Here is an 18,918-nt window from a genome sequence, read left to right on the forward strand (position 1 = left end):
GTTGCATCTTTTAAATTTATATGCAAAAATAAAGAGCTCAAAAGACAACACACAATGTGCACATGTGGTCTGTGCAGTGTGCTGTGCGTTAGTGTTGAGTGTGAAAGTGAAGGTGCTCATGTGGCGTTTACAACCTCAGGTGTGTATGCATTGGTCCCTTTGAACAGTTTTGCATGGATTCAAAATTGTTCATGTATAGAAACCAAGCCTTAAGAGCTTGCTTTACATATGGGTCAGGAATTCATAATACATTCTGTCTTAATCCTGAGGCTTTGCCAAAAGTCAGGTGGGTTACATTCATAGTTCTCTTCCTAAGAGTACCCGCAAAATGGGAAGGATCCACTTTTTAAGCACTTAATTTTTTAGGGAGATCTAATCTCCAAGTTAACTCGAGTACTCTTTTTAATTAAATATACATAATTTGCTCTGTTTGAGTCATTATATGTAGGTAGCATGAGTAATTGTAACCAGCACCTTAAAGGACTGCTGACATTTAACAGCGTCTTGTAAGAAATCTGGGTCCTGTTCAAATAGAGGAGTGAATCACTCCATCAGGAGGGAGGTTATACTGCAGATGGAGTCCTAAAGTGTAATGTGCAAGATTGTCAGTGTGTTGCTGGTTTTTCTCAAACACAAATCCATCTACCTCCTCCTATTTCCATTCCCTGTCTTTCTTTAACGGTCTCGTCCTCTCTCTGTCTCTCATCAGAGCCAATATGACACTTCAATGACTGTTAGCCCTCAGTGGAGTCTGGGAAGGAGATCTCGCTGCAGAAAACCTCTCTGTAGAGAGCAGGGAAGTTGAAAGCCGTTTCTGGGTGAAGCAGATGGAAAAACTCCAGCTTATCAATATGGAGGTTACAAATAGACTTCATCATGGGCAACTTGGACACCATCTATTGACACAACAGAAGAAGTAAAGATAGTTATGACATGTAAATGTATGTTCTTTAAGTGAAAAGTTAATGCATTTTATTGAATTTTAGGGAAAACAATACACTGATTAAAAAGCTGCATTAATATGATTTAAAATACAGTTATAACATTAATATTGTTCATTTTTTGTTCTCTGTTATATTAAACAGAATGTGTTTAAAACCGAAATCTTCTGTATCTTTATAAATGACTTCACTGTCACTTTCGATCAATTTCATGCATCTTTGTAAAATAATAGTATTAATTTCTTTTCAAAACTTACTGAACTTAAACATTTGAATAGTAATGTGTAACAATTATTTATAATAATACATAATATGTGCAGCTATTGGTTCATTTGTGTGAAAGACACCTCATTTGCACAAAGTTACATTTAAATCTAAATTCAATTTCACCATAAAAAGACTCCAAATTACATCTGGGTTTGATTTAAAAAGTAAATAATTCTGACACATTCCATCTATTATTAAGATATTTATAATAAAATGACGCGGTCTCCATTATTCTCTGGTAAACAACACTCTTTGATGGGTGAACTCTTGTAGCACAGATCTGTTACTAATTTCCATTGTTGCTCAGTTTTTAGAATTAACGCAGTACATTTAAACAATGTCAAATTGATTAAGTGTGTGAACTGCATAAAAATAATAACGGCATAAATATATTTATTAATTGCATACGTTTATTTTGACATTTCTGATTTTCTCATATTTAACAGCTGTGAGTGTGTGAACTTATTCTTTAGATTTTTTCCCATTACCTTTGCCAGTTTCTCCTCAGGGGCACCACTTTTATGAAGACAGTGTTGCAATGCAACATAGACCTTCTCCTGAAGTTTTTGCACCTTCTGAGCATCTGTTAACCAAGGACGGTCTGTGAAACAAATAAGTGGAAGAGTAAGCTCTAATGTCTGGCTATGTGTCCTTTGGAAACACTGTTAGTTTAAGATTACTTTAAACTGAAGTTATAGTGAAACTACCTGGAGACAGAAGCACAGTGGCGGTAAACAGAGCCATCTCCTCTTCAGACAGCTGTAGCCGACTCAGGGTTTTAGCCATCTCAAACACAGCACCAACCAGATCATCACAACCTACATACAGGCAAAACACAGAGAACATTTGAAATATAATCGAGCAAGAGCTGTAAAATTTCACAACATTGTCATGTGCCCAACAGAACAAGAAATGGTAAACAGATGGGAACCCATCCAACCTTAACAATCATTCAACTGACCTGGAAAGGTTTCAATTGAACTGTTTTCCATTTGAATAGATGTTTGTCTAGTTCTATATAAAGAGTAACTGTGACTTAATCATATGATTTTACAGCACTTGGTTCACCATTGATCGGGTTAATTGCATACATATACCCAACATGCCCTTTGAAATGTCAAAGGGTGCTAAATTATGTGAAAGGTCTGGGGTAGAGACTCACCGAGAGCTTTAAAGAGCTGAGGGCTTGCGAACTTTCCATCGAACAACAGCGTGTTGTTGATGGGGTTGTAGGCCCGACACATTCGGATCAACAGCACGTCCAGGCAGCCTGGGTGGACAGCGCCACATAGAAGATGGACATAGGAAAGGCAGGAAAGAGGGAGGAAATAGGCAAACGAATGGAAAAGGAAAAGGATGAGAGAAAAATGACAAAAGAGCAATTGTCAGAACACAGTTGAGAAGCAAAAAATACATACAGTCTGATCTCAAATAAACAACTATCATACTGATAAATACACTATATTATAAATATAAACTGGGCACTTGATTATATTTACTGCAGGTATTTATTTACTAATGTGGACAACAGTTGATGCTGACCTGCTTTGAGAAGGATAATCTGGTCATTTTGAGACAAATCCATGAATCCAGAGATGCGTTTGGCAAACTCCACCACATACTGGATGGCATTCGTGATGAACACAGCAAACTGCTGCCACATCATCTCTGTGGACTAGGATAAAGAAATGCATGTTAGACTCTTCCACCCATATTCCGATTTTCTGCAATTATGATGTGCATTTGACGTACATTTTAATGTATTTTTAATTAGCCTCTTAAAAATCTGAACAGTAACAATTGTATTCTTTGTGATTCATTATAATGGAATGCAGGGTTGGGCAATCGCTTGGATCACATCATACATATGGTATTAAAAAGTAAAATGCATCCCATTGCCAGTTTTGTTACAGATACCTTGTTTTGGTAGACACGCATCTCCTCAGGTGTGTAGAGGGTCCAAGCAAATCTTTTCAATTCTTCCGTGCTGTACTGACTCGTCTCAATGTGGGATTTGACCACATTCTGTGTAATCCGTTCTAAAAAATATGACCACACACAACATCACAAAGTTTGTATAGGCTATGGAAACATGTCACATAGTGATTTATGCCAGATATCATTAATATAATCTAATATAATATGCATAGATTCCAATTAGAACAGTATACTAACCGATTTCCATCAAGGAACAGCCTTCAGGTGGGTTAAGTAATGAGCGTGTGTAAAGTCCCGTCTCGTGCAGGGTCTGGTACTCGTGTTTGATGTGTGTCGTGTCACTAAACTCCTGTCTGTTCGGCTCAGGAGAACTCTGGGAGGACGAACTGCTCCCACTGCTTCCTCCCAGCAGCTCTAGGCTGCAGTAGTCAGCAGCTTCCTCCGGAGTGAGCGGCAGATCAAAGAGAAGACCGTCTGGTAGCATGGTTATATCATCCAGGTCACTAAGTGTGGTGCTGGAGCCCCGACTGTAGGCCCGGCCGTGACTGCTGCCCTTCTCCCCGACCTCATCACCAGCATGAGTGGGTACACCATTGCCCAAACCCCCTGCCCTCTCCTGAGACTGCTGGTGCTTCTGAACCTCGGCATAGAGGCTGTCACGCTGCTTTTTTGACATGCGTCCAAACTTCACCGCTGCAGAGAATAGGAGGGTGTGGAAAGAAAGACGAACGTTAGATTTGATAGTTGCAAAGAACTGAAAAACAAGCTAAAAAAACCAGCAGGCCAACATTATACCACATTAATTATTCCGATATGTCTATGTCTCTTTGAAGTCCTGAAGTCCTTATATTCACACTGAGTCTACAGCTGCATTTAATAGGACTCAAGGAGTTTCCATTTACAGTAGGAAATGCGCTCTTGTGTAAGATTAGACTCACCATCGCGGCTCATGCCTAACGCCAGACACTTCTGCAGGCGGCAGTGTTGACAGCGGTTGCGATTGGTTCGGTCAATAAGGCAGTTCCTCTGCCTGGAGCAGGAGTATATCGCATTGTTCTGCTGACTTCGGCGGAAGAAGCCCTTGATGAATGAAAAAGGGAAAGAAAGAAAACAAGAAGGTCAAGAAGAGGCTCTATTTCCATTTCCTCTGAGTTCGCAAATAAAGGTTATAGTACCAAAATCTCTAGCTGTATGGGTTCGGCCACCAGTGCAATTATATGATATGATTTATTAATGCCATTTGCAATCCATGATGGTTCCAAAACATGGTTGAGAAATGTGGTTCAATACAAATAGCATAGCTTTTTCCAGCAGAGAGTCTGAAATGTTAGATCAGATCTGGCACACATAGTGTGTCCTGCGGTCAAATACAAGCTGACTGAGATTTCTGACTCGTCAGAGAGCCGATCAGATAAAGGGGTTGTATTGTTTACTGTTTCAGGGAACAGTCTGAAGACGTCATCAGGGTGTAACTACAAGGTACTCTAACTTTCTTGCAAGTCTTGTATACTTTAATACTGTTTGTTCTAGTTTTTTTTTATCTGAAGCTGAGGGAACATTCTGGGGATAACATTTGGACAGAAACCTTTAAACAAAGTCTAAGAAATGTGGGTCTTTCAAAGAGAAAAATAAAATTCTATAATTATTTGCTCACCCTCATGTTGTTACAAAGCTGTATCCTGTCATTTCTCTGCAGAAAACAATGTTTTTAAAATGTATTTTTGTCCATACAATAATAGAATTGACTTTCACTGTATGGACAAACAGTGAAACATTAGTCAAAGTAGAAAAACAGAAAAACATACAGGTTTGGAATGACATGAGGGTGAGTAAATTATTATAGAACAGTACTTTAGTACTATCCCTTTAAACCTGAGCATAAAAAATGAAAGGATGCTCACTTACCTTGCAGCCCTCACAAGTGATCACCCCATAGTGGATGCCCGATGACTTGTCCCCGCAAATCTTGCATGGGATTACTTCGATTTGTGCTAAGAGAGGGAGAAATGGTTGAAACATTAGCTACAGTTTGACACACTTATCTCATACACAGCCTATAGAAGAGTCCTGACTCAAAGCACAAAGCATTGAAGGCCATCCACTATCTACATTACAGTTCTAATGTGAGCTACGGCAGCGTTCTTTGTTTGACCCATTGATCTTTGAGCAATCGTTCAATGACAAAAGAAATATAGGTCGGCACAGAGCCCGAAGGTCTGGTCTGACTCTCACAGGGATGTGGAAACTTGGCTAGTGTCATATTCCTTCAACAGTAACAATACACATCTAATGCATAAAGAGAGGGGTTAAACGCTACAGCTCATATTCAAAGACTTTAGGTTTTGACCCACTCAGGGTGACATAATAACACAAGGCCCTGGACCACAGAATCAAAAACAGCTTTATAAACAAAGCTCGCTCTCTGCTTGGCACAGTTGCGCTGGAATTAAGCAGATTGTGATGCTCTGTATGGGAATTATAAACAGCTGCAGGTTCATGAATAGAACCTTTGAGCGCAAAGAATTCCTTAGAACCAAACAACAGTATTTACACTTACATTTGCACAAGTAAGTCCTCTATATCCCAATAAAACAAGCTGTTCTTTTCAATAAACTGTTTATTCAAGCAGAAGGACTATCACTGAATTGCATTTTTTTCTTGAGAGGCCTATGGTTCAGAAGTTCCCCCGTTACAGATGATCCCAATAAAGGTTATTACCGGGGAACACTGTCCTCTCAGGTGATCTGGATGTAGGAAATGTCATTAATATGGTTTGAGCAATGACGTAATATCTTAGGTAATGGCTAATGTGTCATGACAGGGAACCTGCTGTCCAGAGATAATGACATGAGGACTCACACTTGGGCCTGAATGCTTGTTGATGTGTGCATCACATATGAGCAATCGAGTTTGAGAGGGGGGCGGGGGGAACAAGAGACATAGCTTCTGGAAACATCAAGCAGACACGCTGGCAAACACAATCTGCTAAAGCACTGAGAAAGAAAAGAAAATGTATTCCATAATGCAATATGTCAGTGAAATCACTCAACGGAACATATTTGGTCTTTTTCGCTCGCTGTCTTTCCTTCTATCCCATTCTGAGCCCCTGGCCCCCACCCTCCCCGTGTTATATAACTGCTGTCTGGCTACATTCCACGAACACACTCATTCAGAGGAGATCACCCTAGCAACGCAGTGACGAGCATGCCTTCATCCCACCCCTCCCCCTTTTCCATTGGCTCGTGACAGCGTGGCTTTGATTCTGACTCGTCCGCTCACATGCCACTCACCTGCGTAGCACTGTCAGGCTATGTGGCTGAGCTGTTCTACTGACACACTTTCCTACTGAGCCGAGGGAGGCGCTTGTGTGGTAACCTCGCAATCGCTGTAATCTGATTAATTTTTTTTTTTCCTTTTCTGGCATGTTTAAGGTGGAACCACAAAAATCAAAGACCACTATATTATCAGGAAAAGTTTTCAGTTTCAGACAAATCCAAGGCCTCTGTATGCGACACCAAATAATTTTTTTTCTTTCTAATAAGTGACATATGATCAAGAGGTGCATTTTATGTAATGCATGTGAGTGATTTATGACTTTTGCACATTTGGAATATCTACAGTGCACTCATTAAAGGCTCTGTAACTTACACTTGCTCTCAACATGTGGCAGCCTGTCAAGAATTTGAGTACAGTCCCAGCTGTCTTGTAGCGCTCACATAAATCTATTTTTAAGTTATGAATGGGGTGCATGGCAGTTGGAGGTTGAATTTTATAAAGCCTATACCATGCTATGAATCAGTAATGTAGATACACACACACATTCATAACGCAAAACAAAACATTTCATATCGGAAATATCACAATGCAAAATGTCAAATAAAAGCAAACTGCAATGACTACATGAAAGTATGACATACCAAACAGTAACGGCAAGAAACTTTAGGTACAGAAACTTTTCAATGAATTCAATGAACTTCATCAATGAAAAATGGAATAAATATCACAGACTAAAACTCTGAGGTCAAAAGGGCTGACAGAATTGCCAATAATATGTCTGCCTGTTGTTTCGGGTAATACAAGAACCTCTGATATAAGCTGGTGTATAAAAGACAAAAATCCCCTTTTATCAGTTTTATAAATTAACACATCTTTTAAAAGCTGTTATTAATAACATATCAAGCCAATCTCCACAAACACTTAGTCAAATGAAAAGTATAGCAAACAGCTCTCGTTTGATTAACTGATTCGAGCACTGCTGTAGAAGCCGGAGCCAAATGCAGTCAGACAGCCGAAAACTAATTAAGAGGAGATTTATTAGAGTGCTATGTTTATCGGGTAAACTGGGGTAAGTAATCTAGCTCTTCTCATCTCCTCTCTCTCGGCCACTCTATGTCAGTTAGTCAGTGTGTCAGTACATCAAACACCAGTCAGCAGTTTCATAGAGCGATGCTGGGAAAAACCCAACACATATTCAGAGACTTTGCCCTTTTATCTCACATAATCAAACAACTTTGTTCAGCAACGTCCAAAGGTCCCATTTACCCTGTACCTTGCATTTGCATTGCACAGTGTATAACTAACCTAACTTGTGTGATTTGATTTGTGTGTGACATTCTGATTAGAGCCAATTTTTGAGTCTGCTCTTTGTCCTCACCCGCAGATGCTTTGAACTCACACAAACAGGGTTTAGTTTTCATCCGCTTACGTGTACTTGAGATTTCAAAGAGGTTTGTGGTCAGCTGTAATGATTTTTCCTCTCCCACATCACTTAAAAACGACCTATCTATACTAAGTAAACTGAGATGGTGGAATGACACCCCAAGAGTCTCTTTAAATATGTACAGAGGGATTGAGTAATTCTCTGGTATAAGTAACAACACCAAGTTGAAAAACATGAGCTGATAGGGAGTGTAAGGTGACTCTTGATGGGCATTAATTATCTTGATGCCTACTGGGATTGTGAAATAATAAAAGTCTCTATAAATACAGGCATTTCTCACATATTTTTGGTCTTTTATATTGAATATATAAGAAAAAAGTGAACAAAGTTGTATAAAAATTAGTGCTGTCAAAAGATTAATCGTGATTAACTGAATCCAAATTAAAGTTTTTGTTTGCATAATATATGCATGTTCTGTGTATATTTATTATGTATATACAAATACACACACATTCAGCATATCTTTTGAAAATAAGTACATGTATTTACATTTATATAATTTATATTATAAATAAATATATATAAAATGAAATAAATATTTAATATATAAACATTATATAACCTATATAAACCTATTTTTCTGAAATATATGCATGGATGTGTATTCATCTAAACATAATAAATATACACAGCAGCACACTAATATATATATATATATATATATATATATATATATATATATATATATATATATAAACAAAAACCTTTATTTTGAATGCCATTTATCGTTTGACAGCAATAATAAAAATGCTAAAAAGATACAAAAAATAGTTTGGTCATTATTATCAAGGAGTCATTAAGGGAAAAAAAGGTGAAGAGATGAGCTTCACATTACAAAAAGACTGGGTTTTTTATTCAAGATGTATTAACTAAAAAAAAACATAAGAACGCACCTTAGGTGTGCAGCAATTATGATAAATATATTGTTAAGAATTACTCTGGAAGAACCCCTCAAGCCAAGCGGCTGTTCACATTCTACCAATGCCTGAGCTTAAGTTGTGGTTTAAATGAATGGAAACTTCATGGGCAGGTGTCAAAGTGCCACTGCATTAAGCTGCTCAGTATTCATTTATAGACTGCTCATTGCTTAAGTCTTTAAAGCCACAGTGGCTTACAGACTACATCTCTCGGCAAATATAAGAGTGCCTTTCCTCAGGATCATGGACAAAGTCCGAAAAAATATACTGAATATCCAATGCTCATCTAATTATATTTTTTCAATGGCTGCGCTTTACAACATAACTTTACAACTGTCAATTCTACTATTACTGTAGTCTCTGTTAGCACATTCAGTGAATTTCAGTAAAGAAACTCTTACAAAAGTCTCCAACAAGCATAAATATAGCAACTGAAAAATAAAACATTATGATGATATAATAAATTAATATAACTGACATGAAAGCTAATTAAGCTTGACACGTTGTTACGCCTTTGCACCAAAGGAGACGCTGTTTCCTTCATATGGCTTTTTAGGTTTAACGTCCCTTTGCCATCAAGCTGTTATGCTCAACACTAGGTTAAGGTTAATAAACGATGCCAACAATGAGGAAAACATTTAACCGAGCTTAAAACTGACCAATTCTCTTCCTGATCTCTCAGTGTTGTAATATGCTGTGTAATCGTCAATGACAGAATTAGGTCAATGGAGCAGAAAGACAGACTCTCCTCTGTCACACACCGGCGGCCATGCTGAGACTGAAAAACAACAACACGCAACGCGCAGCTGATACACCCCACTCCCTGTGTCCCAGCAGCTCACAGTCTCCCCTCAACTTATTGATAAGCTTTATCAAGATAAAAACACAAACATTCAGCGGAACTCAAGTTAATCTGTAAATGTTACACACTTGACCAAAGGCATATCAACTTTACTCACGACCATAATGCAGTATTTTTAACTTTCCATTAAGTAAACAAAGTTCAAATGACAGTACCCCGTGATTAGAGGGGTGTTGCCAAATATAGATTTTTTTTTATTATATATATATATATATATATATATATAACATTTACATTTATTCATTTAGAAGACGCTTTTATCCAAAGTGACTTACAAATGAGGACAGTGGAAGCAATCAAAAACAACAAAAAGAGCAATAATATAAGTGCTATAACAAGTCTCAGTAAGGTTAAAACAGTACATACACACACACATATACATATACACATGTGTGTGTGTGTGTAAGCATACAATGCAGAAAATGGTTCAATAACGTAATTATTATAGCAAATTATCAAAAAGTCTTAATTTTAATTGGCTGCAAAGTACTTTATTTCAATAATTATATACCTTTAAAAATTATTAAAATGTTTCACACATATACAAATATCTTAAATCTCTCATAAGCATAGTTTTTGGCTAAAATGTGTATTTCCATACATGCGTGTCTGACAGTCATAAACCAATCATATTTATAAGAGACTTTATGGTAGAGACATGAAAAAAAATCCCGATTTTACTTATAAAAGCCGGACATGGCAACCCATGAGACTACATGAAGCTCATCGCTTCCCTTTCACGGTTGCAAGCGAAGAAACAAAACAGAACTATGCAAAGTTTATGTTTGAGTGGCGAACAGCTACCAAAGTAGAACGAAACGTAATATGTTACAAACAACCAAACTGCAGATTGTCTGAGCGATATTTGTTTGCGCGCTTGCGCGTGCTTTCCTTTAATCAGGACTTTGCGCAGTTCCTGCAACATCAAAGCAAACCCAATCAGGATTACCGCTGTCAAAAGTTATTAGACAATATTTTTTATGTAAATGCATTATTCTTTTAACTTACCTCTCATTTTGATGTTATATTATCTGCGGACGATAATATAACTCCGGTACATTTGATCAGCGCCGAAAGTTAAACTCGGGTAAAATTCTGAAAACTCCACAAAAAAATAAAGAGCGGTTGCAAGAAAATAACTTCTAAACCTCGTAAGTTATTGCAGAGCCTGCTTGCTCTTCTTATCCGGTTGTTCTGAGTAAATTCCGCTTCATCACAGGCTTTTCCCCCACTGTCGCACTGTCAGCTATGCAATAAAATGATGCCCTCTTCTCTTTCCCTCTCTCTCTGCGTCTGTGTTTCTCTGTAGTCTAACCTACTTTCGGCGCGTGGACTCTCACATGATCTCGCTCCACCGGCCCGCCTCGTGCCCCCAGGCAGCGGCGCGCGCACTCGCACTCGGCCACGCGCTTTAAGGAGGATCCGTGTGCCAGGGCTCGAGCGCGCGTGGGAAAGTGTGGCAGTGTGTCACCACAACAGTATCGTGGGAATCTCTCGCGGGCTCGCGGTTCCCGCGGCTCCGATTGTTGGCGATTACAGCACAGCGCCCGTTGAAAAAAAAATCACAGCATTCTATTCCTTCCTCTTAAAACCAAACATGCTCGACTACTGAGGCTTTTCCACACAGTTTTCCTAGTGACAAATATGAAGTAATTCAAAACAAGGTGAAAAGGTCAGCGAAAGTATAGATCTGTAGTTAAAATTTGTATAGGTTTAAAACAGACCAGCCCAGTAACGTTACAATTAAAAAGGTTGATATATCTACATAACAGTTTTATTGTGTGCTTTTAGGTGGTTTTGATTAAATGTATGCAATGCCATTTACCATAGCTTTACAATATTTGTAGCAAACCTGCACACATATTTATATTGTAGGTGGTGTGGATATTTTTCAGTTGGGCTTTTCACTCTACACATTTCACTTGACAGTTGATCTAGCTTACCACTACGACAATATTACTTGAATAAAATGAAGTGTTTAACTGTGGAATCGTTCACAGACACCATACACTGTGTTCAACTAATAAAGATCCTCAAATTTCTAAAGGTAATGGAGTAAATCTACTTCGTTATACCCACATCTGTATAGAAATGAGAATAAAACAACCCACATCAATTAATCAAAGACAGAACTCATAGCTTTGCCATAGGCCTACCAAAGTATTATTAAGTTCTCAAATAGAATAAGCAAAAATGTCTATATAAGTGATGTCTTGTTCTATAAACAGCATTTAATCATAATCACTGCAAAATACAGTATTTAATTTTGACAAAAGGAGATCATCAGCTCTGAAATAAGAAACATGGACATTACACTCCTAAAAATGAAGGTTCCAAAAGGAGAGTTTTGCAGCAATGCCACGAAGCACCATTTTGGGGTTCTCTTTCAAACCTTTCTGCGAACAAATCTTAAAAGAATATTTTTTTTGTGTGTTAATTACATTTTCCACTATAGAACCGTTGCAATGGAAATGTTCTATGGATCTTGAAGGTTATTCGTGGAACCAGATGCCAGTAAAGAACCTGTATTTTTAGGAGTAGGCAATATGACGCCAAATAGAAACACAAGTCTATGAATACAGATATGCCAATTTCTTCTTTTAAATCTTGAATCAAAAACTCTGATGTTGGATAAATATGTAATGTTGGCATGCACAATGAGTTCTTATCCACTAGATACACCAGTGTGTACTGTATGTGCAAGTATTTTTGAATCTCAAAGAACGTTACCAAATTTCTGTAAACATCTTGTGTATAAAAGTGAGGGTGACTGAGAGCTGAAGTAAAGTTTGTGGCAAAGCAGGGAGTTTATTTCAGGATGCTCTAACAATGACAATAATAATGTGGGATGAAATAACAGGACGTGCGAAAGTGTGCGGAAGATAGAAAGGATATGATGTAACCAGGGAGTCTCAATTATGAAATGAGGAGAGCAGGGATTATAGTAAGTAGGTTAGTAGAACAGCGGAAACACACAGTAGCTGACAGAAAGCTTTGTCACTCCCTCCTGCGTGGCCACTCCTTCTTCTCATCCTCTACTTTCCTTCAGTCCAATATCTCTCATGTGTTCCCTTTTTTTTCGATTTATGCCTGTTTATTTTGAGTGATGCTGTTGTTTTTTTCATTATGAACCATTCTGATTCCCTCAGACTTTGTCTCCGTCTCGTTTCCACCGCATTAAACCGAGTGTTCTGTTTTAGAACAGAGGAAATCAGCCTTTGTCACAATGTTTGTGCACCGTTGTCAAAACAGACCTCCTCGGGGTAAACACGCGAACGTTTCCGCTCCAGAAGCATTGCTTCCCCTTTTATTATTCCTCTGTTTAGATGCCTCTTCCTGTTTCAGAGTCTCTTCCTCACCTTCCTGCAGTCTTGAATTGCATATTTTCATTGAAAAGCAGCCCCTTTTCTATATTTTTTCTTTATGTGACACACACACACAAACAATCACTGACCTCCTGACCATCTGTCTTATATAACCACAGTCTCTTAAATTAGAGCTTGCTCGCTCAGAGAATAGAGTGAGACGGGAAGGAGTCCGACATTAGGTGGAGGCACACAGAGAGAGACAGTGAATGAAGCATCGTACTTTAAATGAAATGTCTGCTGGAAAACATGACAAGAAAGTTACTGTTAAGTGAGATTAGAAGTGCATTTTGATCTAATGGCAAATGAACTTCAGGTGGAATAACAGAGTGGAAGAGGTTATGGAGGAATGTATGAAACAATCAGTGCTAGTGTGTTTGCCAGTTGATAAAATGTTGTTTTTTCAGAAGGGATTATTGTGAATCCAGCTCTCATCAGCGTAATCCCCTCACCACTCCTCTTCGTTATCTGTTTAATCCGCTGACTCCACTCCTCTTTCAGAGGCTGGATAATCCCTCTCTTTCTCTGCGCGAGGGTGTAATCCAGTTTTACCCTGCCCATCCTCTCCTCCATCATTCTCTTCTCCTTTCATCTTCTGATCCTTCTTCTCTCCTCCCTTCTGCAAGTCCCCTAGTAATCTTCACCCAGGCTAAAAATACCCCTTTAAAATCCCTATTACTTCAATTACATTATATAAACTAGACCTACATTGTATCGTACTATAGGAAAGTATGTTCCTGAATGAACCCCTCTGTCATAGGAGATTTCCAGAATTGTAGTCAGTGTTTATTCCAAACCATCGTCTCGGGCCCGTTAAAGTTTCCTCCGTATACCGTTGCTCACGGTTTCCATGATCCGCCGCGTCCCAGATGGTCGGAATTGCGTCGTCTGGACATTTTGTTTAGCAGCTAAACACATGAAGCCATGAGTCTCTGTTGACTCATCTCTAATTATATTACAAAGAGATGATTATCTCGTTGTTCATCCGCTATCTACAATGGATCATTTTCAAGAAGCTTTTCTTGAGTGTCTCAAATGAAACTAATGAGCAGCAACATATAATCATCTTAATCTCAGGCTGTTCCCACAGGGCATCCTCAGCATCATTAAAAAATGTCAGATGACGCTACCTGAAAATAAATTAGTGTCTTGCATACTACTGTTGTGCAGATTACAGTTCTGGACCAAATAAACATATATTACTCATGCAAGTAAACACAAGCTGCCCAAATCATTTCTTAAGGGAGAGACAATCGCAGATGGCATGCTTGCCAGTTGATATACAATACGTCAACAGCTAAAACATCACCACCAAACAACAAAATCAGGTTAAAGACGGTGAAATGATAAAAAAAATATTAAAAAATGTGTACGAATTGTATAAATTATACAATGACTTAAGAGGGTCATATATATAGTGTAGGATAATTTTATTCAGCAAGGTGTATCAGATTAGTCAAACAATTTCTAACAACTGTTTTCAACATATCAGCATATTAGAAAGATTTCTGAAGCATCATGTGGCACTTGCATGCTTACACTTAGCTGTACATCTTTTTTATCACCCTGCTGTCATGACAATGACATGAATATCCTCATTGTAATGAATGGCCACTACTGAAGGTCAGGTCTCTTACTCACTTATTCTTCTTTCTAATGGTACCACATCTCTTCTCCTGTCCTTTTCCTGCGGGTTTACATGTCCTAATTTTCTAACAAACACTCAGGTCGTTCACAGATACCAGGTTACTTCCTCCAACAACACTTTCCAAGTTAATAGACCTGTGGTCTATAACTCTCGTGACAGCTGATATCTTTTATTACCTGCTGCTATCTGATATGTAAAAAAAATTATACTGTTGTTATAGCAGTTCCCGTAAATGCTGCCTGAAAATGGTCTTTGAAATCATCAGGGTTATCAAGAGACTGACACACAGATGCTACTAAGCCTGGCTGTTTACTCAGAGAGTCACACCCTTAATATGAAGTTTATCTTTGCTTTCTTATGAACAATGCTAATCGAACAAAGGGCAAACATAATGCTGACAAACACATGTACACACAATGAATGCCAGCCTATACACACCCTGAATGCCAGCTTAGAGGGGAAGAGAAGTATTGTCATGATAATGCAGTGAAATTTAATATGAACAACCTTTTAGAAGAGATAACATTATGGGTTCATTTTGGATTTTTTTTTGTAAAATGTGATGCCATCAATATATTATATCTCCTCATCAATCGAATCCTATAGCCTACTAAAGTTTATGTTGTTCTGCTTTAACAAGCCACATGCGTTGCAACAGCTTGTTAGCTCAACAACCATGGGATGTGGGCATACGGCGCTTGTTAACATGACGACCAATTTCTGTTTATCTATTATGAATCAGCATGGCACCCAGTGTCCACCATCACTGACCTACTTTTGAAAAATCATACTCTCACATACAAATGCCACGCCACCACACACACTTACAATGACTCACACCTCTTCCACCCATTTGTTGACTGCAGCTGCAAAGCTGGACAGACACACAGATGCGTTACAGTTCAAGTTTTTAAATGTCATATCACTTCGTCATCTACTATTCGTCCCTTCTTTTTCATCCTTCACTTCTGTAGTCCCTTGTGTCCTAGTTCCATTATCTTTCTATTTCCCTTATTGCCTGAAGGAAGTGTGGAACACACTGTATGTCCATTTCTATCTCTTTATGTCTCCCTCCCACCCTTCTTTCACCCCTTATTACAAAGCAATAAACTTGTGCAGTCGTTTATTTTTCCTCCATCCTCTGTAGATGCTTTGCTCGGCTCTCTATCCAGAGAAAACTGTTAATTACATTGCACCCTTTTCAGTGGTCATATGTTGGTCATTTTCTATCACAGTGACCATTTTTCACCCCACTCATCTGTCATTATTTGGTTGAAAAGGTGAATGCACATCATAATCTTCTTAAGTAAACTGAATAGATAATGGCTTCAGTCATGTAATTCTGTTTGCTTTTATTTGCACTCAGATTTTTAAATCACACAGTTCCAATCATCTCCACATTATTACCACTGTAATAGTTAACGTGGGTGAATGGAAACATTACAATGAGAAGGGAAAATAATCCCAATGCCCAAAAAGGGGAGAAAGAAAGGTAAATAATGAAATATAAATCAAAGGCTCTGGCATTGAAAATACAACAATTCTTCAAAAAACACATATTAGACAGGGAAAAAAGCGTCTGATAATGTCGTAATCTCAATTGAATACAACCTTGAAACGTCATTCATTTTATTGTTGTGTTTTTGTGTTCATGGCTGAGAGAATGATGGGGAATTATAGACCTCTGGTGGTGACTTTTGGTACTTCACATTTGGGCTTACATAACAGACGCTGTTCCACTCTCTGCAAAGTCAGCTTAGCGGTTAAACTAAACTGTGTTAACATTAGTATTCATCTACCAGTTGCATTAAACATTGTTGCAAACTACTTTAACTTCTACCAATTAAAGAAGGCAGAGTTTGACGAGGTTTTTCAGTTGACTGCAGAAAATTGTATTAAGTAGGTTAAGTAAAACTTAAAAAAAAAAAACATTTTTATTATTGCATTAATTGTAGTGATTGTTGAATTTTATTCTCTGGTTTATTCAGAAGTAGACAGTTAACATAACAAAAAGACTATGAAAGCTATAAATCACATTAATTTCCGTCAATATTCCTGGCCACCATTTCAGTTTCCATCGAACAGCAAAAGCAGACAGTAAATGAGAGACTAAGCAAAGTGTGGTTCACATTACAAACAAATATCTGTCAGTGGTCAACATTGGAACAAACGGAAAACCTTTCCAGTGTATCGGTTGTTTTTTTCTCCCTGTGTCGTCTGGAAAGTAAAGTTTTGGTAGCTTGTGGCTGGAAAGATTAGCCAGGCTGAGCATTTTACAGACATGACAGAAACATAGAGAGCGAGAGGTGGCCGTCCAGGAAAATGAGAAAGGAGGGAGAGGTGGCTATGACCTACTTAGAGGAGAAAAAGGAAAACACACCCCGGGGGATGGTATAGAATAGATACACCACACCACACAAATGCTTTCCAGCAACTATCTCTACACTGAGATATAAATCCACACAGTCAGACGCAGTACCACAAACTCAAGTGTCACATCTTGGAAGTGGGTTACAAAATCCTATTTACTGCTTCTGACAATTATGTACATGAGCGGTTCACGGCCGTGCGGCTCTGACGTGTTAACAACAGCAGTACGATCCATTTTTATTTTCCATTGCAAAGGGCGCTTCGAGGCAGCTGCGTCATTTTCAAATGTGACCAATCGATTTACCACATCAAAGCATAACCACAACTTATAGTTCATTTACCTGCATTACACCAGTTATAACGATTTGAAACACAGCCATGAAGTGCACTTAAGCAACCACAAATAAAATTGTGGAGCGATATGTAATTTCCTGAGAACAAATCCCATCTGTGCGTCAGTAATTTCCCTCAGAGGATTAAAAATAATCTGCAGTGAGATTTAATTAGGTGCAGCATCATCTACAGGCTTCACAAACATAGGGATCCACTGCCATATGGGGGAAAGTATCAGGCACATTGAGATGACAAGGAAATGCTTGTCTCCAGAGAGACCTATACTGTAATATGTAACAGAAATGTAATTAATCATGTTTTGAACAAAGTACACAACCTAGCTTTTTCAACTCAAGAGTTTTCTTCATGTTAATCCAAACCCTAATTTACTTCCTTTGAACAAAAAGGTGATGTTAGTCTGGATTACCACTAACCCAGTTCACTTCTACTGGAAAAGAGCAGTGGTAACATTCTGCTAAACGTTTCCTTTAGTTTTACACAAAGAAAGAAAGCAAATCATGGGTTTTGAAGGCCATGAGGATAAGATGTGTAAACAAGAATGGCTCTTAAGGACTACATAGAAGATCCCTGGACAACAACACACTAATCATATTCTTATGTGTATGATCTTTGACTAGAAAAATGTGTTTGTTTCAAGAAAGAAAAAGCTTCACATTTCCACACAAGGCATTTAGCCATGTGTGAGAGCGAAGTCAAACCTGGAGACTCTTAAAATGAGGGCAGCAGAGATAAAGCAAGCTCTGTATGGTTTCTTAGGAAAACCTTGTGATTGCAGGCTGTCTTGTGATCAGGACTTGTGATCAAAAATACACTTTGTGACAGAAGACAGATAATTCAGATCTGATGGGACGGACAGACAAGTTAATGTGAGCATCATTCACTTGCTTTGTAAACTGTCACAGAGAAAAGACTGCACATCATAAACTAACTGAGGATATATTAGGACAAATAAATGTAATGTTCTAAAACTGGCCCAAAATCGGATCATGTGAGTTAAACTCGAGAACCGAATCACACCGATTCATGAATACAATCATTTAGACTTGTTTTGTGCCTCGCCCGAATCAGATTCTTTAAAAAGATCCGAATCAAAGAATGATTTGTATACGAGCAACACTACTTACCTACTTGGCTCATGACGTTTAATTCTTTTACTTTGTCTGTGTGTGTGTGTGTGTGTGTGTTGATTTGTGCCTTCTGTGCCTAGCGGGTGTCATGATGCCCACTTGTGCTGCTGATCAAGTCAATATCAGCAGTGAGTGACTCAGGTTTCTGGGTCAGCGGCAGAACAGACAATGAACCTCTCAGCTTCCTTCAGGTTGTACGTGAGTAGAAGACACACCTTGTTTTACATGTAACACAATGCATAAACAAGATCACTGATATTTTATGAGATCATATTAATTTGCTAGAGGGTTACTGGGTTCGTTTTCATTTCAAATTTGTAGATTATGTTTTCTGAAATGATTAATATGTTTTCGAATATTTTATGCACACTGTATAATGACTTTCATTTAGTTACTAGGTACGTTTTAC

At 38.3% G+C, this 18,918-nt stretch overlaps 1 protein-coding gene across 2 annotated transcripts in view; it reads right to left on the reverse strand.

Moving 5' to 3' along the window:
* LOC127963876 (nuclear receptor ROR-beta) overlaps nt 1-11,023 on the reverse strand; it is a 13,098-nt gene extending 2,075 nt beyond the window's left edge. The window contains exons 1-10 of one of the 2 annotated variants that reach the window (XM_052563962.1): nt 10,654-11,023; nt 5,052-5,137; nt 4,085-4,226; nt 3,384-3,839; nt 3,126-3,247; nt 2,751-2,883; nt 2,371-2,478; nt 1,916-2,026; nt 1,697-1,809; nt 1-896 (exon numbers count right to left, since the gene is read on the reverse strand). The exon at nt 1-896 is cut by the window's left edge and continues 2,075 nt beyond it. In XM_052563962.1, the coding sequence (XP_052419922.1) occupies nt 735-896; nt 1,697-1,809; nt 1,916-2,026; nt 2,371-2,478; nt 2,751-2,883; nt 3,126-3,247; nt 3,384-3,839; nt 4,085-4,226; nt 5,052-5,137; nt 10,654-10,660 (1,440 nt within the window). In that variant the 5' untranslated portion in view covers nt 10,661-11,023 and the 3' untranslated portion in view covers nt 1-734. Of the gene's footprint in view, nt 897-1,696; nt 1,810-1,915; nt 2,027-2,370; nt 2,479-2,750; nt 2,884-3,125; nt 3,248-3,383; nt 3,840-4,084; nt 4,227-5,051; nt 5,138-9,442; nt 9,599-10,653 lie in introns of those variants that run through there. The other variant, XM_052563963.1, reaches the window with a different exon arrangement.
* Between the last annotated feature and the right edge of the window lie 7,895 nt (nt 11,024-18,918).

Source organism: Carassius gibelio, chromosome B8 (genome assembly GCF_023724105.1).
Source record: "Carassius gibelio isolate Cgi1373 ecotype wild population from Czech Republic chromosome B8, carGib1.2-hapl.c, whole genome shotgun sequence".
NCBI classification, from domain to species: Eukaryota; Metazoa; Chordata; class Actinopteri; order Cypriniformes; family Cyprinidae; genus Carassius; species Carassius gibelio.